Here is a 24,582-nt window from a genome sequence, read left to right on the forward strand (position 1 = left end):
TACTTCGTTTTTAGCTTTTGTGGTTCCATGTGCTGCTGGATTTTCCACATCTCACTGGCTGTTCCTTCTCAAGCCAGCTCCTCTTTTTGTAGAAGACTTCAGCATGCTGGAATTCTTTAGCACTCAGCCCTGTCCTTGACGCTTTCCCTACAGTTTCTCTCTAGATACCACCCCTTTGCATACTTCCAAATGCTACTTCCATACGCCAACCACTTTTGAATTTCTCTAACAGACTTTTCCTTTGAGTTCCAGAGTAAATACCTAGCTGTGTATTTTACATTTCCACCTGGATGTCTCACAAGCATCTCAAGCCTAACATATCCAAGGCCAAACTCTTAATTTCTATACCTCAACTACCCTCACCAGTCTCTGTACTTCAGAAATGGAATAACCATCTATTCAGTTACTCAAATCAGAAATCTGAGGGTCATCCTTGGTTTATTCTCTGTTACCCCTCATATCCAATTCATTGCCAAGTCCTAGCTCTCAGTCGCCAAAAAAAAAACATCTTGAAACATCCTTGTCCATTGTGTCCTTGCCATAATCCTGGTCAAGCCACCATCTTCTCATGCTAATGCAACAGTCTTCTAATTTGCCCACCTCAAATCAATTTCTCATGTGGCATCCAAAGCAGGTGAGTTCTGAATTAAACTTTATTTAATCCTTTCTGAAAGTCTAGTTTCCAGTGTACTTTTGTTATTCATTGTGTCTTTTGCAATGAATCTCAAGAAAAAAATTTAATTAGTAATTAAATGAGAATATTAACCTTTCTGAATCACATATGCAGTTAAATCTAATGACTTCGTACCCAGTATTTTTATAAACATGAATTAAGAATTGTGGTACAAGTAAAACAGAATTGAATCCTAAAATCTTCCTCATCCACAAAGTTAAGCCACTAAGTTTCACAAGAAATTTGACTCCCATTTGGGATTAAATGAAGTTTCTCTGCCTTACACATGCCTCAAGGTCACAAAACTGTTACCAGATGGTACCAGCACACAGATCAGAAGATTCCCAGTCCACTACTGCATGTCCAAATGACCACTGAAACTAGTCAGCTAAAACCATCCCGGCAACTTCCCCTGTATCTTATTACAAGACAGGTGTTTCCTGAAACCTATGTTCCTAGTGCTTCATTTGTTTCTTTCTTTCCAGTGTGGAAAAGTTACATAATAAAGCCACTCCAAGAACACACTATAGTAGAATGTTAATGCCATTCTGTTGATTTTATCAACCTGTCAGAAATAAATATCTAATATTAAATTAACTAACCCTTACCAGTTTAAAAGGTTAATAATATAGCTTAGAAATACAGTAGTATCAGCTACATGTGAAAATGATCTTGAACGACAGCATACTGTAAGTGATGCAGGGTAGACACTCTGGGGTCTTACTGTCTACATTTGAATTCTGACTCCACCACATCACCCCTGTTTGATGTTCAGCACACTAAGTTACTTCATCACTCTGTGCCCCTGCTTCTACATCCCCCAAAAATGGGGAAAATAATAAAGGCCACCTTGTTAGAATTGTTGCGAGAATTAAACCTAAATCCACTTGACATAAAATAAGTGCTCAATAACATTAACTAGTGGTGGTAGTAATAATGATAATAGTAAGATATTTAATTTTTATTATTAAATTTCCTGTTTTCCTAATACAGAAGCAGAAAAGTTATGCAGAATACAGTTGATATTCATAGATTTAACATTTATAGCTTTGACTCTTTTTGCTATAGCAACACAAAACTGGTGAGTGGAATGATTTCATTAGCTAGAGTGGGAGTTAGCAAGTAAACTTGGTAAACAAATTTCAATTCACCTTTGTTGGTCCTTATTCACTGCTCAAAAAGGGGCAAAATTTTTTTTTCTTGTAAAAATATGGCCTCCAAATGAAAGTCACCTGTCACTGCTGATGATGAAAATGAAGACGGTGAAAAAATTTTAAGTAAAGTGGTAATTCTGGGTAGTCTCCAAGTAGTGACAAAATTGCAAAGACTGGGCAGATATAAACAACTGGCTTTTGAAGATTTCAACTGAAAGCTGAAATATCAGATTCTACAATGGCTCATGTCCACTGACAAAATTCCACATTATGCTTTTTTATGCTCCATTGTCAGTCACTTGGTCTCTGTCTTTCTTTCCAAAGATTTGCAAATCTACCTCTTTGCTAAGGTTTCACAATGTCTTTCTCCATAATGTCAGCATTCCATTGTAATAATTAAAATATTTTTTAAAATATGAAATTAATTTGTCTAACATTCAGTCATGATATATTTTAAATCCAAAGGGTTTTCAATGGCTCTATTAATTCACTTTAAAATACTGGTATAAAAACACAGAACTATTTTTTAAATTCATGTAAACATGTCAATTACAGAAGCAATTTTATTCTTCTAATAATTCATGCCTCCAACAAAAACCATATTCAGCTTTTACCGGCTTCTTCTGGCAAGTTCCCGGTTGAAATCATCTCCAAGGCGAACTTGTTCACTGCTGAGGTCTCGGAGGGATTGATGAAAAGCATGAAACTAATAAAGGCAAAACACAGTTATCCGTTTAGGGTTTTGCTGAATTCTTCCATGAAGATTCACTGAGAGTAAGAACAAGAACTTGTTTTTTGCAAATAATGCCCAAATATTATGTTACCAAGACATAATAAAATTAATAAATGTCTATTCTAAAAGAAATAAAATATTTTTTCCCAAAGAAAAGTTTTTAAAACTATATATAATGTTAATTATTAGCATCCTCTATAGTGCAGTATTTTATTCTTTACAGATACTCTAAGGGTCAGCAAACTTTTTCTGTAAAGGGTACAACAGCAAATATTTCAGGCTTTCAGGCTATAGGGTCTCTGTGACAATTACTCAACTCTGCCATAATAGCACAAAAGTAGCCATAAACAAATGAGTGTGGCTGTGTTACAGCAGAGCTTCATTCAACTAGACCAGTGTGCCGACCCATGCTGCTGAGAAACCCTTGCCCACGTGCACGAGGAACCATGAACAAGAATGTCTGGAGCAGCACTGTTCATGATGAGAACACTGAAAACAAGCCAAAAGTTCAGTACAAACAGAATGGAGATAAATTGTGACATGTTCCTCCCCTGGAGAATCATACAGCAGTGAAAATGAAATGATCAAATCTACCCACACTTCAAAAACAAAACATCAAATGAAAAAGGCGAGTTACAAAAGAAGACATACAGCATTATTCCCTTTATATAAAGTTTAAAAGCAGGCAATACTAAACAAGATATAAGTAGCAAAAATGATTTTTTTTTAAAAAATCAAGAGAATGATTAATACAGAAATCACAACAGTTATAGCCCTTGGGAAAAGGAGGAGCATAAAAAAGGTTTGGGGTGTATAATAATCCTCTATTTCTTGGTCTAGGTGGTGGTTACATGGATTTTCATTCATATTCTTGTACTTTTAATTATAAATGTGTATGTTAAACATGTATGTGTAGGCTATAATTTATAATTTTTAAAAACTTAAAGTTTTGCAGAAACAACAAAATTGATTCATTTCAGTAAATGCACATTAAGCAACTAATCAATGCCACCAACTGTGCTGGGAAACAAGTGGCTCACAATTTAACGTGGGAGACAGCCCTGGAAAAAGAACCACAAATGCTACACTGGGGCATTAAGAAAGTGCACAGTCATGTGGAGCTAAAGGTCATCTTAAGAAAGCAGACAAAACAGGGAAGAAAAATTAAAAAGAAAGGAGCGGAGTTAACATGGCAGATGAAAAACAGACTATTCACTTAGGTTTTTGCCATCATGATTTTCCAGTTTTGCAAACCAGAATCCTAGGACTCATCTTTGACATCTCCTTTTCACTAATTCCCACCCTCCCCAAATGGTAATGTGATCATCAAGACCTTTCATTTTTATCCACCAAAATACCTTTTATATCTGCCACCTTCTCTCCAACTCCATTTATCCTAACCCAAGTGACCAACAGCTCACAGCAATATCCTTCTAACTGGTTTGCCCACACTGACTCCATTTTCTACACTAGAGCCAGAGTGATCTTTTCAAAATAATTGTCACTCTCTTACAAGGCTGTGCATTGTCTCAAGGCTTCATACTTCTTTAGCCACATGGCCTTCTTTAAATTACTCATAGATGATATCTTCCTTCCTTCCAAATACTACTTCTACCTCAAATGACTTACTCAACTTTCAGATCTCAGCTCAATCAGCCTTTCTTTGGGGAGCGTTCCCTGACTGGGGCAGGTCCCTAAACTATACACTCCCATAGCCCAATGCTTCTTTCTGTCATAGCACTCATCTCAGCTCATAATTACAAGTATACTAAGGTACTTTTTGATTGGTATCTAGCTCCCTCTCTAACTTGTAAGCTGCATGAAAAGACAAGGCTTTTGCTCATCACTGTTTCCAAGCACAAACACTGTCCCAGGACAGAGGCACTAAATAAATAAAATGAAAGAGTAAATGAGTAATGTTAGGATATTGTTCTCTGCTCTAAGTTTAACCACATAATCCACACTAGCAAGCTGCACCTACCAAAAAAAGAAAAAAAAAACAGTCAAAAGTTTCTATAAGGTGTCTTCCAATGCACTTGGTTCTGTCCTCTCTTTATCTTATGCTATTACAAGAAAAAGTTACAGATGAGTATCCCAACAAACTCTGAGCCCTCAATCTTAAAACTACCAAAAGGCATCAAAGTCGGCAACATCTCGTAGCCCTTATCTAATTAGATACCCAAAGCTACAACAACAAAAAATTTCAGCTCTTGCAGAGTAGTTTAAAAAAAACAGAAAAAGAAATATTTCCACAGAACTAATACCTTCAAAATTTTTAGTGACTATGTAGAAAAAGTCTAGAATTCTTGCTTAATAGACAGTGGCTCCATCAACGATTCAACAATCAGAAAAACACTAATGGAAAAATCAATAGGTTAACCACACAAAGACTAACTTGTTCATACTAAACCAAACTTGGCAAAATAGAAAGTAGCTGACTTAGGGCTTAGAGAAGAGTGAGCCAGCTGAACAAGGAAATAAAACATGTCCAACTAAACTCACTTTTAAATGTTCTACAAAATATAATCCCCCATAACAAAGTTCAAAATAAATGTATGATGACGATTAATACATTGAAAATAAAATAGTTTACTTGGTTTAAAAAAAAAATCACTACAGTTACTGATGATCAAACTTGGTTAAAATATTGCCATAAAATTCAAATGTCAGTCATTTAAATAGAATTCAAGGAATACAGACCGCAGAATGGGTACAGAGTACCTGGCCCACGTCATCAGTCTCCTGAACGAATCGGACACCAGCTCTGGACCTGTTTCGTTTAATACCCTGTTGATCTCCATAGTCCTTGAGAGGTGAGGTAGGTGGAAAATGGTGGCTCTCTTTACAAAAGAAAGAAAAGGGAGAGGATTAAAAACACTAAATGAGAAGAAACAATCTAAAATTTTACTCAGTAAATACATGGCAGACATGAATATATATACATGCCCTTAACCCAGACTATTTCCCACAGACAACCACAAACAAGTACCCTGCTGTGGCTATAAAATTCCACAAAACTGGCACTTATCTTGCTCTTAAAGTAGACAACGTGAACAACAGAAATAACCTGTAAATGGAACACATCAAAGTTCTAACTGGCTGTACTTTTCAAAGAAGAAATATAATATTTTCTCTTACATAAAAATAATAAATTGCTAAATAAAAATAACTTTGATGACTCCCTGAGATCTAATAAAACAGAATTTTTCAAATAACATATTAATTCATCTAAAATATAAATGGTGTTTAAAAATCAGTAAAAACTAAACTACATAAAGAATAACTGTCCAATTTTTAATCATCATTATCATGATCAACAGCAATATTAACAATGCAAGCTACCAATGTTCACTAACTAAATCACCTCTTCACTGCAGACTTCTCTAAGTCTTTTCTATTCAAACATGACCCTCAATAATGTAGAAAAGTAGATTAATTCTAGGCAAAGTATTATCACCTTCTATGTAGCCACTGAAATCTAGCTGCACACCAAGGATAAAATTCCCCTGCTCTTAGTAAGTGTCACAGGATGCTTCATAATGAGACATCTGAAAAACTATGGAGCTAGGACAAGACTTCTAACCCAGAAAGTACACCACATGGTAAATCCTACTTGTGTGTTTGTTTTGATTAGAGGCAGACAATTAAATCCAGGTTTCGCCAGGAAAAGCTCTACATTGTCTACAGAGTATGGGAAGAAACAACAGTAATAAACTCAGAAGATCAAAGTCCCATTCAACATATTTCAAAATATTCACTATAAAATCCTAACTGCATCTTCTAACACCTTGTTTGTATGACTTTATGTACAGGCTGTATTTATCCAAAGATTATGTTCCTGACCAGGGTTCTTGGACTCCTTAATCAATAGCAATTGATAAGAGGCCAGACAAGAAATTCAGGCTAGGTTTTATCAGGACTCATGCTGCAGCGGGAGGGAGTGAGAACAACTAACAGGTGCCCTTGCTCGCTCCCTGAGCTGGGGGGAAAGAGGGGGCAAGCTGGGCTCTTAAATGGGGTGAGGGAAGGGGAGGGTGCAGAAGTTGGGCCAGAGGGGTGGCTTAGGTGGTCTGCCCACCCCCTTGGTGGTGCTATATGTGGAGATCACGCACAGTACCCTGCTTTTGCTCCAGACACCCCAGAAGTAGCAGTTGGGTTTTTGGTCTTTTCTAATCTTGTTGTTCACAATTTGCCCTAACTGTGCATGCACCCAGTTATTTTTAGTCTCTTACAATTTCTTTGTATTTTGAGCCCATGGTCCCAGGTCCCAGGTCCCACCCTCAGGTCTTAGCCCATGCAAGCACTGCAGCAAAGGGCCCCAGGTCAATTACATGCATTCAGTAGGTACTTCAGGAATATTTTTAAGGAGGGAAAAAAAAGGGGTTTTCAGAACATCTGAAGAGTTTACCTGTCACGGTGCCACCATCGAGGTCACTTGTACTCAGACTTGTAACAGAAACACTTCTCCCTCCTGAGTTTCTCAACAAACGTTGACTCCGCAGTTGGCCTATTGATTGTTCCAAGCTTTCTTTTAACTAAGTTAAAGAATATAATGATGGGAAGGTTATTTTCTTTAAACAACTTCCAAATGCAAATAGCCTGGAGATTTTTAAAGTTATTTCTGAACTAACTGAGTTCCTAAAGAGAATTTGTATCAGGGAAATTTTGAACTAAATTATGTTAGGAAACATAAAAATAGCCAACATAAGTATTTTAAGAACCAATTCTAACACCTGGTTTTAAACAGCATCTGTCACTACCTACTCCACCTTCCTATTATCAGAATATGGAAGAGATGTGTACTATCTAAGCGCTTACAAAACCAGACTGACGTGCCACCCATGCTGAGAAATGTAACAAGGCCAACACATCTGAGAAAGAGAGAAAGCCTTTCTCCCTTCTAAACATTCCTTCAGAAACCCCATGTCTGCAACAAAACAGGAAAGTGAACAGCTGTCACAGTGACTGCTGCTATGAGGAAAATGCGCACTGCCTAACTCTGTCAGAACATCTCTTTCATTCATTCAAAGATTTCAAATCCAAGAAAACCATGTGGTCAGATGTCAGACTGATAGCACAAACTAGGGATTACAGTTATCCATGTGTTCTCTTCAGATTGTTAGGGAGTTAGCCAGCAGGGGATATAAGACATCTTTTTAGACCTAAAGAACTACATTAAATAAAAACACACTAACTGCTGGGAATACTCTCCAGAGCTGTGCAGAGCTATAGACCTGAAAAGAGGGTTCAACTGAAACCCAAAGGAACAAAGAGGAAAATCCACACCCCCTGAATTGCTGAGAAACTTCAGTCTAGATGTTTTAGCCAAACAACATATGGATCCAGAAAACAAATTACCTGTAACTCTTTAAAGAGAATGTCACAAAAAAAAAAAACTGAATGAAGTTGATTTCCTTGAAGAGCTGTGTAGGAAGAAAGTAGCCTCTGCTAAAGGGAGAACACAGCTGAAACAGAATATGAGTCACAAATGAGTAAATTCTTCATTTTGGTTGTTTGGATTTAGGTCTGCTGGAGAACCAAGTTCATGAAAACAGTCTGGATTAAAAGAAATACAGTTAGGATTTCAGTAATCTCTCTCTACTGCTGCTCTCATTTCTGGGGGGAACAACAAAAAAAAAAGCTAACACTTCCATACCATCTCTCTTTGCTTGTCTAAACTGAGATATGTGCAACCCCATCCCGCCTGAGTGTTCTCCAGCTGTAGGACCCAGACTATCAGTCCAGGGAAACATACAGATGAGGCCTGGGGGAACTAAGGTCAACCTGGAGAGTAATTTATCCACAAGTAAAATAGAACTATTTGTAACATATACGAAGACAAGAGATCTTACACAGTGAACATAAAATAGCCTATGAGTTATCTATGACAAAGGCTCAGAATAAGATTAAACAGTGTAAAAATTAAAAAGCTCAAATCTAAACTGTAACTTGAAAAAAAGACTAGAAATGTAAAATGACTTTAGATCACACAAGTCAGTGACAGAACCAGCTCTACTAACTTTTCCTGTGTTTATCTTTATTACTCACATCTTTCAAGCTAAGCCTGATGTCAGTTCCACTTTTTCCTCATAGTTTGTATTTGTTCGTTTTTTATTAACTGAAGTATAGTTGACTATCCCTTTGGAAGCAAAGTCAGCTGTCATCTCTAATTATTGTTTCCTATTATTGTAGCCCTTTATAGCTCTGGCTATATTTAAGATTTTCTCTTTGACTGTCAGTGGTTTTACTATGCTATGACTATGGGCAGTTTTATTTGTAGTTATTCCATTTTGACCCATATAGAGTATAGAATCTGTAGCTTGGTGTCCTTCATGTGTTGTAAATTTTCAGCCACATTCTCTTCATTCTTTCTGCCCCATTCTTTCCTCCTACTCCTTCTGGAAATCCATTTGCATTTAAGTTGTATCTTTTTACCAAATCTCATTTGTCATCTATGCTCTTTTCTGTGTTGTTCATCCTCTCATTCCTCCATTCTTCTTTTTGGAATTACTATGCTGGCCTATCTCTTAATTTATTAATTCTCTCTTCAATTGTATACAAGCTGTATACAAGCTAATTAATCCATCTGTTGATGTTTTTTCTAATTTATTTATGTTTGCTTATTGTGGTTATATTTGTTTCTGCAATGTTCATTTGATTCTTTTTTAAAGTTTCCAATTCTTTGTCAAAATCCTCAATCTTGTCCTTTAATTTCTTGAACAAGTTAATTGTATTTTTTTAAGTTTCTGATGTCTGTTTTTTCCCTTGATTTTCAGTCACTTCTTAAGCCTGAGTACTTTTATCATTGATAGACTTTGTATATGAAAAATTGTAGAGATTATTTAAAGCTCTGTATGATGATATCTTCCTTCAGAAGGGATTTGGTTTTGGTTCTATTAGGAAGTCAGGCTAGAGTCACGAGGAAGCCCTAAGCACCTTAATTCAATTAGAACCGAGATGATTCATAGCTGAGCTTCTGTCCCCATTAGGGTTGGTCAATTTTCAGTTTATCACTGCTCTTATTTTCAGTTCACCATTTTTCCTAGACTATCACTCTTAGAGATCTCAATCAAAAGCTAGAGGGTGCTTGAACCCCAATTTTGGCCTCCCTAGCCTCTTTGAGTCTATCAATAGCTCTAATTCTATCCTATCTGCTTCTAAGCCATCTCTTTTGCAGTCAGCTTCTGCCTTGATGGAGTAAGAGTCCCAAATGCAGGACTAAGCCGGACTTCAATTTTTGCCAGATCTTGACTACAAAATTCCTCACTGCCTTGGTGGTTCTCTGATGAGTTCATAATATTACTTTTTACATTTTTTTTGCCTTTCCAGTTGTTCTGAATGGGAGAGTTAATCCAAAATAATCTTATCTACCAATGCCAGAAGGAGAACTTGCCAGCATCCTTTTTATGTGGGCTTATTTGCTAACAAATCCTGAGCTGTAACTAAAAGCTGATTAATAGGATGAATTTTCACACACACACACTAATACACACACATATCCCTGCTAACAACAAAAAACTCACCACAGAACATATGGAAAAATATTGCAGAACAAGAGAAATTATTCATTACCCCCAAAATCTAGCAAGAATAACAGATGTTGGAAAACTAAACACTTCAGAAATCAAAGAAGAGGTTAGACACAACCTCTATTTGGCAACCTCATTTTTAAAAATCTAAAAAGATATACCATAAACCATCAAATAGATGAACAGGCTAATATATAAAGACCAAAATATAAAAATGAACTATAAAAGGTAAATAAGTGAAATAAAGATTTTTTTTAATCATTCCTACAAATACCAGGGCAAAAACAGGTCTTTCACCTAAGACACAAAGCTAAATATGCAACAGAATTAAAACCTACACTTAAGAGTAGCAATAATATAGCAGACACTGCACAAAATCTAATCATGATATACAAAGCCAATTTGATAACTTCTAATATAAAAAAACAAAGTGATACAGAGATGTAAGATTATAAAAATTGTTTAAGACTCTACGATTTTAACTTCTAATTAGGTACAAAAGCAAGCGAAATTTGAAATTACATAAAAACACTAATAAAACCCAATTTAACATTAGTTTACTATGATGGATGATGCTGTTTTGCTGAAACCAAATCAGTGCTTCACACAGACAGTGGTACTGACTCCATGGTGCAGATTCTAAGAGTTAGCATGAATACCTCACCAAATGTTTAGTCCTTTTCCCCACTTTCCCCTCTACGAAATACTGCAAAACCAGCATCAGAGAACATACTATGACATATTTTCACCTCAATTTGATATAAATGTACTGGTTATATAACAAGTTTATTCTTTTACCTCTATTCATTTAATATTAGACTAAAACAACTGAAGCATTGCTGCAATGTACCAGTATGAATAAAAGTAAAACTTGGGCACTGAAATTGAATGGCAATACTTGTTTACAAGGTGGTTTATCCAAATTAAGACATGTTTTTAAACTTAGAAGTCAAGTAGAGAACTCTCCCTCTAGCCAAAGATAAAATAATTTGAGAATCAATAAAAATATTAATTACAATGGATTAAAGCACTTCAAATACATATAAATTTGTGAGTTAATGATACTCAAGGAGAAAAAAACATCACTGGTCACCAGCAGACAATGCTAGGGAAACAACTCATTATTCTGGAAACCAGTAAATATGTAAAAAATTTTAAAGCTATGTAAGCTTTTAGATTAACGTTAAAATATCAAATTTTAAAATTCTCATAGAGATCTCTGAAAGCCCTGTGATGTCTCTATTTGAAACATTCTGATTTGAGACAAAGTATAAGTCAAGCTTAATGAATTAAAAAAGTATGTATGTAAAACTCAAAAGGACTAACTACATTTCAAACCAAATGAAAGGAGATCATTCAGGCAGCAACGGGTTCTCCTAATAAGAGATGTGATCATTAAAGACATCATGATTCAAAAGGACCAGAGGGAAGTCTGGCAGTGCTTTCCTCAGCTATACCACTTTTGCTTCTGTTCCTGTCAACTCATTTCATACCCTAACATTCTGAGGATGAAATAAGATCATGTATATAAAATAATTAGAACAAGACTTAGGGAAAATTAGTTTGTTCAGTAAATGGTAGTTTTTATTATAAAGATTACAGATAATGAATATAAGAGCAAAAAATAAATGAAGAAATGGGATGTTTTAATCTAGACAAGCTCTTTAGAAGAATTTGTCATTCCCTAAAAATGACTTCAAAGAATTCCTCTGGCTGTATATCTAGAAAATCTTAAAGAGCAGCAGTGTCAATATTCCCCCAATCAGCTATTTATTTATAACCCCACCTATAACTCCTCCATAATAGAATTCAGATTTCACTTCCAGTATTATTACATTTCTTTGCTGCACTTTCACTTTATTATTATCATTATTTATTTTTGTAAAGTAGCATGCAGGTTTATCATTGGAATACAAGGAAGTATCACAACCATACTCTTCACTGTTTGTGACCAATCAGCAACAGATTTCAAAAGCAGTGCTCTGTTATTTACATAGTTGTGTGGACTGAAGAGCTAGCACCCAAGTTTGTCCTTTTCAGTTACTCATCATTAATACACTGTGTTTATTGAAATTTGAATTATGTTGTTTGGGGACTAGTGTTATTTGACCAAAGGGATGTAATGAAATTCATGCACACACTAACCATGCACCAAGGACTGTCTTCACTGTTCAGAGTCCTCAAATAGCAGCTCCATGCATTCAGTGGAGGTTTTATATCTGTACTCAGCGGGAGAGTACGCTAATCTGTATCTCACCTGGGACCAGAACTCTGGTTTGTTGGTTTAAGTAAAAAAAATATTGACTTTCCAAAATTCATTAATAGCAAGCTTTTTGATCCGTCTCTGGGAAGGTAAGGTTTCTAAGCAACAGTAAACAACTAAGAAACTAAGCACTAACTCCACACACAGAATCAAGAATGCCTAAGAAATAAATCATATTCAATAAAATTTGGCTTCAATAAGATGAGAAAAGGCAAAGAACCATGTGTATAAACTTCTTTGGTCAATTTATAGTATCAGCAACTGTTTCACTAATACCAGTGTATCTCACATACACTTTCTCAACAAAACTAATTCCATCCTTGATTGAGCTCGTCGTCAGAGAGAAAAAAAAAAAAGCATGCTAAAAATAGTCACTAGGAAATTCTTAAAAGATACGTACTATTACTTCCACAAAGAGATCAGAATAAAAATAAAGTAGGGACAGTGATTACTCAAATATAATAGCTACCAAATATTCAAATAATTAGCTTACATGCAAATGAAAAACAAAACTTAAAAAAAAAAAAAACCCATCAACAACCCTGGTAAAAATTCTAAATGCTGCAATTTAAGGCAGCCGTAAATTTTGGAAATCATTTATAAACGATCCCATTTAGTTTTTTTCAGATACTTTCTTACTCCAAATTGGCCTTTCTTTTCAAACTAAGAAAATAAATCCCCTAATATAACATAGACAACAAAAAATACATGCAAATTTGGTCATGAATAGGTAACTGCAGTCAATCACTTAGCTGCATGGTTGAGCAGAAACTGGAAACATCTGAATATTTCGTCTAACATTTAGTTTTGTTTTCACCTGGCAGTAAAGAGTTGGTATTTAGCAATCACGATGCACACAGCACTGGTGACTATGGAGACAAGTTGTTTAGATTTATGTATAAATTTAGATATATCTATAAAGTTGACGTTTTTAACAAATTGAAGTACTTCAATTTACAAATGTTAGAGATCAGTTTGGCAAAATCCAGGACAAAAGTAGAGGCAGAAAAAAGGTCATTTTAAAAATCTTGTCCAGGATAATAATGTTACCCATAGGCATAAGCACTTTCTGCTTGACTTTCCTTCACTGCCTATTTCTCCACAGAATGCCAAGATTGATCTGCCAAAAGACTACAAAATAGATTGGTTGTAGAGTTAATTTTATCAGCTCTATTTTGCCTCCTTACAGTCTATTTATCTCCTATTAAAACTAGAACAAAGAGAAGGAAGAAGGAGAAGAAGAAGGAAGAGGAGGTGGGAGAGGTGGAGGAGGAGGAGGGGAGTTTTATAAAATTAGAGAGCAAATTTATGGCTTGTACACTTTTCCGGTCTCATCATCTGTTGCTAAAATGTATTTTTTAAATGACTGCTGCTATTTTATTTTCTATTTACCAAACAGATCATTCGATCTGACTGCCATGCCTAACCTCTTTCCAGACGCTGATTTATGGAAATATAAGTCCACAGTAACATTCTTGAAATTCAGAAACCCCCTTTCAAGTGATACATCATATTTATCTATGTAACTACTTTATTTTTAAATGAAATCTCATGTATTCAGAGCTCATATATGACGCATATTCTAAAAGAATTTTTTAAATATCCCATATAATATTTTGAATGTTAATAAATGAATATGCATGGAAAATGGAAGGTGCTCTTAATAGTACATTACTATATTTTAGGTGAGTAGACAATATAGTCATGAACATAAGAGAAGGGGAAAAGTAATATTATGTATGCAGTCTAATTTAGCATTAACTCTGAAGTCGAAATAATTGGATACACCTACCACTGTGAATGTTACGACATATTATGTTGTTTATAGTCACAATAACACACAAGAGACTGAAGTTAGGCCCGAAGAATTCAAGGAAAGAAAAGTAATACTGAGTGCCTATAATGTACCAAGCACTAATATAAAGAACATAGAAATACTTGAAGACATGGATTATTGGATGAATTAAAGAAATAACAAGAACATACATGCTTAGCAAGTGTCTAAAATAGTGTAATCACTTTAATAAATGTTAGTTATAATGAGGTATATATGATTTTGTTCATTTCTCATATTAAACGCAAGTTCAGAAAGCTTTAGTAACTTGCCCAAAGTTATTGAGATGGTTTCTAGTGGAAAAAAATCAGGATTCAATTTTAAGTCTGACTCCAAAGTCTACATTTTTCCACCGGTCTCAAAGCAAAATTTTGTAAAACATTATTCTCCTGTTCAGTAGTTTCATGAGAGATTTGGCAATACAATTTTAAACATAAGACTCTAAGAACCTAATTCCTAAGATCTGAAATATATTTACAAAAAGAAGGTCCTAACAGAATCTGTTCCATTACAATTTCTTACCTATAGACTCTTACTACTTTATGTTAAAGTTAAGTAGTAACTTAATAAATTTAAGTTGTTAACAGTAGAGTTACTTAACATTAAAGTTAAGTAGTAACAAAAGACTGAACAGTTCTCACCTTTAAGACAATTAGTAGAACTCAGCTAGAGAGAAAGGCATGGATGTTACAAGCAGCCTGTGCCTGGCTCTAAATCATTAACACTATCCTTCTGGGGTGTCACTAAATACATTTGACAACTGAAACCCACTGAATATAAGAAAAACCCTGGACTTTGTTATTTAACATTCAAATTCTTCCAAAGTTCACGTGCCAGATAGTAACATCCTATTATTCCCAAAGGGAAATTTTAATCAGAATACTTAATTAGAAGAAAATTGTCTATAAATGCAAACCTCTAAGCTCTAATTTAATATTACTATATATTAACCAATCTTTACCTTAAACATGTACTTAATGAACCTGCTGATTTGAACCAAGAGAACTGTTTTTTTCTTACATCCCCAATATTAACTACTTTAGCCTTATCAGCTGCATTCCAAATTTCCACTGCAGAAGGTATTAGTTTTTTATGTTGAATACTCTTTCTTGAGGGCATGCCATTTTTATAGCTTTAACATGAAAACAGACCTCTCCTCTCATGAATAAGAACACACAGTTCTAGAAATATTTTAAACACTAAGCTAATCAATTGCACTATTTAACACAGGAGTATAATATGTTCCAAATCTCCACAGAAAGCTTTCAAATAAAACCTTCCCCACAGGTCCTCTTTGACCCAAATGTTCTCAGACCTCCCAACAAATTTACAGCATGAGAAACAACCGGACATTGTACCAGCTGTAATATTAATGATTTGCCTGAGAGTGGCCTTCTGGTTTTTAATCAATTAACATAATCTCCAAAATCTAGTTTATCAATGTGAATTATATAACCCTTCAAACTCTGAATCCAAAATCCCAACTTTCAGAAATATAAATCCACAGCATCATGAAAATGCAGGCAACCATGGCTCACTGAGGTAAGTGAATCCTGATGCTGGGTTCTGGGATAACATTCTAGCCTCGGCTCCATCACTGACCAATTGTGAGGCCCTGGGCAGGTTAGTGAGCCTTCTGTGCCCCCAGTGTTTTTATCTTATAAATAAAGATAACAATAGTATCTAGCTAACAGAACTGTTGAAAGAATTAAATGACTTAATACAAAAAAATAGTGCTTGTAAACTAAACTTATGCAGAAATTCCCAGAGACTATGAAAAGGTAGGTGCTGCTCCTCTTTGAAACACCACACACCCCACTGCTGATCCTCTAACGCTACTCAACTCCTCGTAGAGAAAGGCCTTCACATGTAATAAGCAAAAACTTAAATTTAGGGTTGGAGGTTATAAAGATTCAAGAAAATAATGAAATTATGTGCATCCAAGGAAAAGCAGTCAAAAAAGTGACTCATGACTCTTGATTTGAACAGGAATAATTCTCACCATTCTCTTGCTGAAGGAGATCATCTAAGGAGGAACACAGTGCATCAAATATTTATATAGCCCCTCACTCACTGGCAAGTTATCTTCACAAAATTAAACCCCAATAAAATAACTGTTTAAGTTCATGTACAGTTGACCCTTGAACAACACCAGTTTGAACTGTGCTAGTCAACTTACATGCAGATTGTTTTCAATAGTAAACACCACAGCATACATGATCCAAGGTTGGCTGAATCCACAAATACAAAACCAGATACGGAGGAACTACAGATAGGGAGAAATCTCAGACACAGAAGACCGACTGTAAGTTACACAAAAATTTTCAACTGCACTTAAGGCAGGCACCCTAACCCCTGTGTTGTTCAAAGGTCAACTGTGTAACACATCCATTTCCTGAGGTTTAACAATAGTATCATTTATAAAGCCTAAGCTAATAATAAAAGTTCTTGTCTTCCCTAGAACAAAACAGCTGATCTCATTTCCTAGGAAATCTCTTATATTTTAAAAGAGAAACAGTAATTTCAATGAGAAAATGGGTATTTCAGATGGTGAAATTTTTTAATAGTTGAACATTGGTTAAAATGGATTAACCCTGTCATAGGATGTTTAAAAAAAAAAACAGATTTCACAGCAAGAGAACTTGCATGAGTTGGAGCACAATCTCAAAAAGAAAGAAAATTAAAAAAATTACTCTCCAGCATCCCTCCCTAAACAGAACACACAATGATTGAAAAGAAAAAAGGAGCATAATATTACCATGTACTTAAAGGACTTAAAGAATATAAATAGAAAGACTTAGATAAACCATGATAGGTGGCACATTACATACCTTCCCTTTTGGGCATGCTCATTTTACTGCTGTATTTCATAACAATAAATATTTTAATGCTAAGAAAGGAATTTGCATTGAGGAGCCCAACAGAATCACCTGTTTTGAGAAATACTGTTTCTGAGCTGCACATCTTCCCACAGATTACGGCATGTGCTCCTCCAGGTAGCTTACAGGTGGTAGGGTGAAAATCATTGCTCTATTGATGGAGTATAACATAAAGCAGTGAGTGACAGACATCCTTCTCTGTATGCTGGGTGGAAAACATCATTGAGAACCAACCATTTTTTTTAACATTTTTTATTGATTTATAATCATTTTACAATGTTGTGTCAAATTCCACTGTAGAGCACAATTTTTCAGTTATACATAAACATATATATATTCATTGTCACATTTTTTTCTCTGTAAGCTACCATAAGATCTTGTGTATATTTCCCTGTGCTATACAGTATAATCTTGTTTATCTGTTCTACAATTTTAAAATCCCGTCTATCCCTTCCCACCCTCCACCCCCTTCGGCAACCACAAGTCTGTATTCTCTGTCTATGAGTCTATTTCTGTTTTGTATTTTTGCTTTGTTTTCTTGTTTTTGTTTTTTAGTTCCACATATGAGCAATTTCATATGGTATTTTTCTTTCTCTTTCTGGCTTACTTTGCTTAGAATGACATTCTCTAGGAGTACCCATGTTGCTGCAAATGGCGTTATTTTATCAGTTTTTATGGCTGAGTAGTATTCCATTGTATAAATATACCACTTCTTCTTTATCCAGTCATCTGTTGATGACCATCTAGGCTGTTTCCATGTCTTGGCTATTGTAAATAGTGCTGCTATGAACATTGGGGTGCAGGTGTCATCCTGAAGTAGGGTTCCTTCTGGATATAAGCCCAGGAGCGGGATTCCTGGGTCATACGGTAAGTCTATTCCTAGTCTTTTGAGGAATCTCCATACTGTTTTCCATAGTGGCTGCACTAAACTGCATTCCCACCAGCAGTGTAGGAGGGTTCCCCGTTCTCCATAGCCTCTCCAGCATTTGTCAATTTGTGGATTTTTGAATGATGGCCATTCTGACTGGTGTGAGGTGATACCTCATTGTAGTTTTGATTTGCATTTCTCTGATAATTAGTGATATTGAGCATTTTTTCATGTGCTTATTGATCATTTGTATTTCTTCCTTGGAGAATTTCTTGTTCAGGTCTTTTGCTCATCTTTGGACTGGGTTGTTTGGTTGTTTCTTATTAAGTCATATGAGCTGCTTATGTATTTTGGAGATCAAGCCTTTGTCGGTTTCACTTGCAAAGATTTTCTCCCATTCCGTAGGTTGTCTTTTTGTTTTACTTATTGTTTCCTTTGCTGTGCAAAAGCTTGTAAGTTTCATTAGGTCCCATTTGTTTATTCTTGCTTTTATTTGTTCAAAGAGAAAATTTTTGAGATGTATGTCAGATAATGTTTTGCCTATGTTTTCCTCTAGGAGGTTTATTGTATCTTGCCTTATGTTTAAGTCTTTGCTCCTTCTTGAGTTGATTTTTGTGTATGGTGTAAGGGAGTGTTCTAGCTTCATTGTTTTACATGCTGCTGTCCAGTTTTCCCAACACCATTTGCTGAAGAGACTGTCTTTATTCCATTGCATATTCTTGCCTCCTTTGTCGAAGATGAGTTGACCAAAAGTTTGTGGGTCCATTTCTGGGCTCTCTATTCTGTTCCATTGGTCTATATGTCTGTTTTTGTACCAATACCATGCTGTCTTGATGACTGTAGCTCTATAGTATTGTCTGAAGTCTGGGAGAGTTATTCCTCCAGCCTCTTTCTTTCTCTTCAGTAATGTTTTGGCAATTATAGGTCTTTGATGGAGAACCAACCATTTTTAACAAAACAAGAATTTGGGTAAAATGAAGAGGAGTTTCTAGACCAGACAAGGAACAGCCTGAAGCACAAAAGGAAAGACTTCCGTTTTCCTGTGTCCTATTTTTAATATGAGTGGCTTTACATTCCATGCACTTGCAACTCTGATGGAAATGAAATAGCTGTTGGGTTTATTTACTTCCCATATATAAAACCACTGCCTCAGGGTTCAGCATTATTCAATTCTAGGCCTACCACAGAGGCTTACTGCCACAGAACAACTCACTTTGTGTTTTAAGCGCTTACCTGTACAAAAGTTTCTCTGTTACATAATTTTATTCCTCAATTGCTCAATTCCAAGGAAATTTGCCACCATATGTAAGCATCTAATATTCAACATGACAAGGTAGGTTTGTTCTCTGCTACTAGTTAATAATGTTTTTAATTTTTTTACTTATAAGCTAAAGAGCAAAGAATTAACTCCCATTATTAATAAGGTAGGCAAATCTAAAATATCTTATAAGCTACCCAAATGTACAAGATCTATGGCTCCATCTGTAAAATACAACATAAATCATAAAAACTTTGTAGATGCAAGAGTTTATTTTCTAAATGAAAGCAGCAGAAAACACTACGAGAGAAAAAATGTTCCCTGTGCTCAAGCAATTAGCTTCCAATTACAAGCAAATAATGATGACTATACTTTTTCTTTGTAACAAGAAAATAACAAACCATCGATTAAACTTGGAATTTATTTGACAACTCAGTGCAGCACAGATATATATAAAACTATCATTATAGTACACATGTAAGACTAGGCTTATTAGAGTTGTATACTCATAACTGGAAACATGAAGGAACAAATTTAACTGGTTTACCAAGAGTTTACAGAGATGAGTTAGCCAATCCTAAAAGAAGGAAATGAAGTATCTAGAAAATTTTTAAGCACACATACCCTTTAACCCAGGAACTTTATATTCCCAAGAATTATACATTATTACACACAAAAGCATGTGTACAGTAATGGTCATTACTGCATTGTTTATATCAGCAACAACCAAAAACCCAGATGCATCTATACTATGGAATATTACAACTATTCAAAAGAACGAGGTGGAGTTACTGCGTCCTATGAAAAATGATATGATACATTATTAAATGAAAATAAGTTGCATAACGTATTTCACATGATGCTGTTTTTTTAAGCAATCATATGTACACTTATACCTGCATAGAAAATGTTTGGAAAGATATACAAGAAGCTGTCAAAACTGTTATCTCTTTGGAGTGGAACTAAAAAGGGCTATAAGATAGGAGTTTTATTATTTATTTGAGCAATGAGCATGTCTTACTTCAAAATAAACCATCCTTAAAATTCTTAACTCCCCACGAGGGGTATCCATGGTCCAAATTTAGTCTCAATTTAATTTATATCCTGAATTCTTCCCCCTCTGACTTAAAGCTTTCAAATTCAGTGGAATCTAATCTATATAAAGTTGGCAACCATCTGATAAGCTAAATTTAAACTACAAAATAATAAAGCAGTCTAAAAGCTAAAGATGCTCACAATGGTCATCCCTTTATCTCACATCCTTACTCCTCAACAACTGAATTTCCAAAAAGGTGGTTAGGACAAAATGTAAACACATGTAAGCATTCTTACGTGTTCTATAGCACTCGCCTGTCCATTACTATAGTCGCGATACCGTCCAAGCATCTGGTCGACTTGTCGCAGGTTCCGACTAGTGTCCTTAAGGAAAAAAATGGACTTTATTAAAAAAAATGGACTTTATTAATTGTTCCAAACAATATTTTTCCCAATCAGTCTCAGCAGTATATCAAGCAGGTAGCTCCACCATTAACAAAAGGTACAACTTATAACTATGCTGGATATCACTATACTTAAGAAATATCAAATCTTAATAATATCACTGACAGAAATTCAAATCTTCCCACAATTTACTTGTTTGAAATCTGAAGCATATAATTTCAAACCTTATCCAAGGTTCCATAATAAGTTGGCAACAAAACGGTAAGCTGAAAAGAATCCTCGTTATCAATCTGTGCACCTCAACTAATTCACACCCTCTACAGAATAGGAATCCTAAGAGAACAAATCCAGTAGACTGTGTTCAAAAGAAGCAAGTCATTAGGATCAATGTTATTTCAATTATTAGTTCACCTCAGAATTCAATTAGGAGGAAAGAAAACAAAGTATCCTTTAATCTTTATTTATTAACAACAAAATTTAGTTCCAATTACAATAAAAATGGTTTCCACCTAAATATGTTAGATTTCCTCGGAGAGATGAATGGAGGCATTTCTTTCAAAACTATATACTTACTAATGTGTCTCATTGGTGGGAAAGTAAAAACTTTATACTGCAAAACTCCATTGTCACGTTAATTCAAATAAATTTAAAAAGAAAAAGCCTTCTAAGTTCTAAGTCAAATTATGGTCTTTCGACCAGAAATTAGCCTCTTCTTAGCTAAGTGTACTAACCCAAGCAACTGAAAGCCAAAATCCATGCTTATCCAGACAAAGCAGAAGAGGTTAAAAGGTAGGAAAAAAATTCTATTTCTGAGTTTTCTTTTTCCTAGTGTGACCATGACACTCTTCCCTCATCTTTTTTTCCCAAAGCCCTTTCTATGGAGAAGATGTAAACTGCCTCCACTCAAACTTCCAAATACTGTCAAAAATTAGCCTCCAAATAAAAATGGAACCTCAGTATCATTCATCCATGAGTAATTTACCTAACCAAAATATAAGCAACTTCTCTAAAAGCACATGTCCACAAGAAGCTAAACCATGGTAATTCCTACTGGTTTCACTCCCACAATATTTTATTTGGAAATACTGCCTTATCCCAAAACACTTCCACAACCCATATATTTCAAATATCTTTAATGGCTGTTAGGTAGAATAACAGCCCCCAAAGACTCCAAGTCCTAATCCCCAGAACCTGTGTATTTGTTTCCTTATATGGCAAAAGGGATTTTTGCAGATAAAATAAATTAAGGATCTTGAGATGGGGAGATTATCATGGATTATCGGGTGGACGCAAGGCAATCACAAGCATCGTTAAAAGTGGAAGAGGGAAGTAGAAGAGTAGTCAGAGTGATATGGTGTAAGAAGGACTCATTCCACTCTTACTGGCTTTGAAGAAGAAGGAAGGGGCCACAAAGTAAGGAATGTGGGCAGTTCTAGAGGCTGGCAAAGGCACAGGAAGAGATATTCCCTTAGGGCCTCCAAAAAGGAATGCAGCCCTGTTGATATTCTGATTTTAGTCAAGTGAGACCAGTGTCAGATTCTGACCTACAGAACCATCAGAAAATATATTTCTAGGTTTTCTTAGACATTAGTTTTGTAGTAATTTGTTACTGCAGCAAGAAAATAATAATACACTGACTGAAACTATTTCTTAGCTTAAACTAGTAAAAATCTATTGCATGCAACCATCGCTAAACTAACCTGTAAAGTACTTGTTATAGTGTTGACCTTCTCAGTGACATCTACAGTAGGCCGACTTCGAGCTTCCCTGTGAATTGAACTGGCAGCCCATCGGCTCAGTCGATCACGAGAGCGGAAGTGGTCTGAATCACTGGAGGATTCTGCCATTGATGTACAAAAATCCTTAAAAAAGAAATTCATGTAAGGTCAATTAAATGGTAATGAGTATAGAAATAAGAGATTAACTATTTACTTTTTGATCTTTTTAAGTATTTATTACATTAGCCCTTGGGCATATCATAGTTTCTACTACACAGCTTGAAAACACAAGTCACTTCTCCATGCAATTCTCCCTACTTCGTCTTTCCTGCTTTAAGAGAGCAATTCCTCAGACATTTTAGTCATATTTACAACTCCAAATGATAATAAGTCGCTTAGTTTTATGCAATGCTCCTAAATTTTAAAATCTCTTTCACAGGCAGTATCTCACATAATCCTACCAGCAACATTGTAAGGTATATGAGACACACAGGTTAGTATCTCCACAATAAAAAAAAAAAAAAACCAACCCACAGATATTCTCCAAGGCGAGGACCTATAGGTCCCCATATTAGTCCAATGTCCATTCTACTAAGCTATGAGAACATATATATCTTTAAACAAAAATACAATACACACAGAATGACCTAAAATAAGAGAATTTCATTCAGTGTACAGTGAATGCTCTCATATACCTTACTTTAAAATACAATAGAATTAAACAAATGCTCTACCAGAGGTATAAATTGTACAATAACAAATATGTGAGAAGATGGCATCTTCAGTATTTCCACCAAAATAGAAAGCCAAACATCTGGAATATAATTTCATCAGTAGAAAAGTCTCCAAATATGCTTTCTTCCCATCCTTACCTCAATTTTCAATTTAATGCAAAAGAAATTATTTCATGCAAGGCAATCTCAAAAGTTTCAGAAAACCTTTTATAGAAGTTGAAAAATGAAATATATTTGTAACCAAGAAGCATCAGAGAAAATTCAGTTGATCAAAAGTGAAAGCTTACTGAGTATTCAAATAATTTCATTTTCTTCTTAATGTAAGGTTAGCAATCTTTATTTTAACATTAATTGATACAATCTCCCTAAAATCTATACAGTCATTTTTTTCTGGCTCTTTAAATACAGTGTGATGAAACCTCTCTTTGATAATCAAGAATACTCCAGTATTTCTGAATTATTCTGAATGCATCTGGGAAGTACATGACCACACATCTAAAGCCAAGATAAAGGAAATTTGCTAAATATATATGTAGATTCTAGAGCATTTAATGAAAGTAGTTATGTTTTTTAAATGTTAGACAAAATAAAACTAAATAAAAAGATAAGCAAGGAACCTTGCTGTGAGATCAGGTTTTTCAAAATGAAATACAGTCTGTCCTCACAGCATCAGAAGAATGAACAGAACATCCAACTTTTTCAAATTAGCTGAGACAGCACTAGAGAACACCTGTCAGATTCAAGCCTCTCCTCTGCCCAGGACTCTCAACCTCCTTCCACACTATCTTCTCTGGTTCTTGCCCCCTTCTCCTGTCTAAAAGTACAAAGGTATAGTACCCACAGTGTAGCTCCCTCTGTCACCAGGAAACATGAACAAGAGACAAAGACTGAAGCAACTGTTTAGCTATGCTTTTCCAGGATCACAACTGTTTCAAGTCCAAAAGAATAAAATTAAGAAGAAATCTTATATGTTAGGTTCACCTAATTTTAAACTGAGGAAGTGAGGTGTGCGTGTATGTGCATCAGAGCACACATAAATCTGTGCCACATGACCTAAAGTCACTTCCTCTCAGTTAAAGAACTTTCCAACATTTTCCACCAGTGAAAACAAGTAAAAATCAACATTATCTGAGAGCCTGCTACATGCTCAGTACTATATAGACGCTCACACAGACAATCCAGTTTAATTCTCAACACTTACTAAAATGGGCATCATTAACCCCTAATCTAGAGGATGCTGACGGGGAGACTTTAAGTAACAAGTCCAACTCCATACGATGACTGGAAGTCGCAGACCCAGGATGCAGACCCGGCACCAGGCTTCTCTACCTTCAGTACGCTCTTCATTCCATCTGCTCTGCTGTCCCCTCAACACTCGTTGTAAACAATCTGAACAGTCAGTAAAATGATTAAAGGCATCTGCGGGCCATGGCCCACACGTGTCTACAGGCTCCTCAACCTCCTTCTCATTTCATTTAAGCATAAAAATATTGGGCAAA

At 35.4% G+C, this 24,582-nt stretch overlaps 1 protein-coding gene across 10 annotated transcripts in view; it reads right to left on the reverse strand.

Moving 5' to 3' along the window:
* Window positions 1-24,582, reverse strand: part of CEP128 (centrosomal protein 128) — a 359,486-nt gene that overhangs the window by 322,566 nt on the left and 12,338 nt on the right. For 9 of the 10 annotated variants that reach the window (XM_072963536.1, XM_072963534.1, XM_072963531.1 and 6 more), the window contains 5 exons: window positions 22,332-22,493; window positions 20,524-20,610; window positions 6,969-7,095; window positions 5,282-5,400; window positions 2,442-2,533 (listed from right to left, as the gene is read on the reverse strand). In XM_072963536.1, the coding sequence (XP_072819637.1) occupies window positions 2,442-2,533; window positions 5,282-5,400; window positions 6,969-7,095; window positions 20,524-20,610; window positions 22,332-22,478 (572 nt within the window). In that variant the 5' untranslated portion in view covers window positions 22,479-22,493. The remainder of the gene's footprint in view (window positions 1-2,441; window positions 2,534-5,281; window positions 5,401-6,968; window positions 7,096-20,523; window positions 20,611-22,331; window positions 22,494-24,582) is intronic. The other variant, XM_072963532.1, reaches the window with a different exon arrangement.

The sequence above is a fragment of the Vicugna pacos genome, chromosome 6 (assembly GCF_048564905.1).
Source record: "Vicugna pacos chromosome 6, VicPac4, whole genome shotgun sequence".
Classification (NCBI taxonomy): Eukaryota; Metazoa; Chordata; class Mammalia; order Artiodactyla; family Camelidae; genus Vicugna; species Vicugna pacos.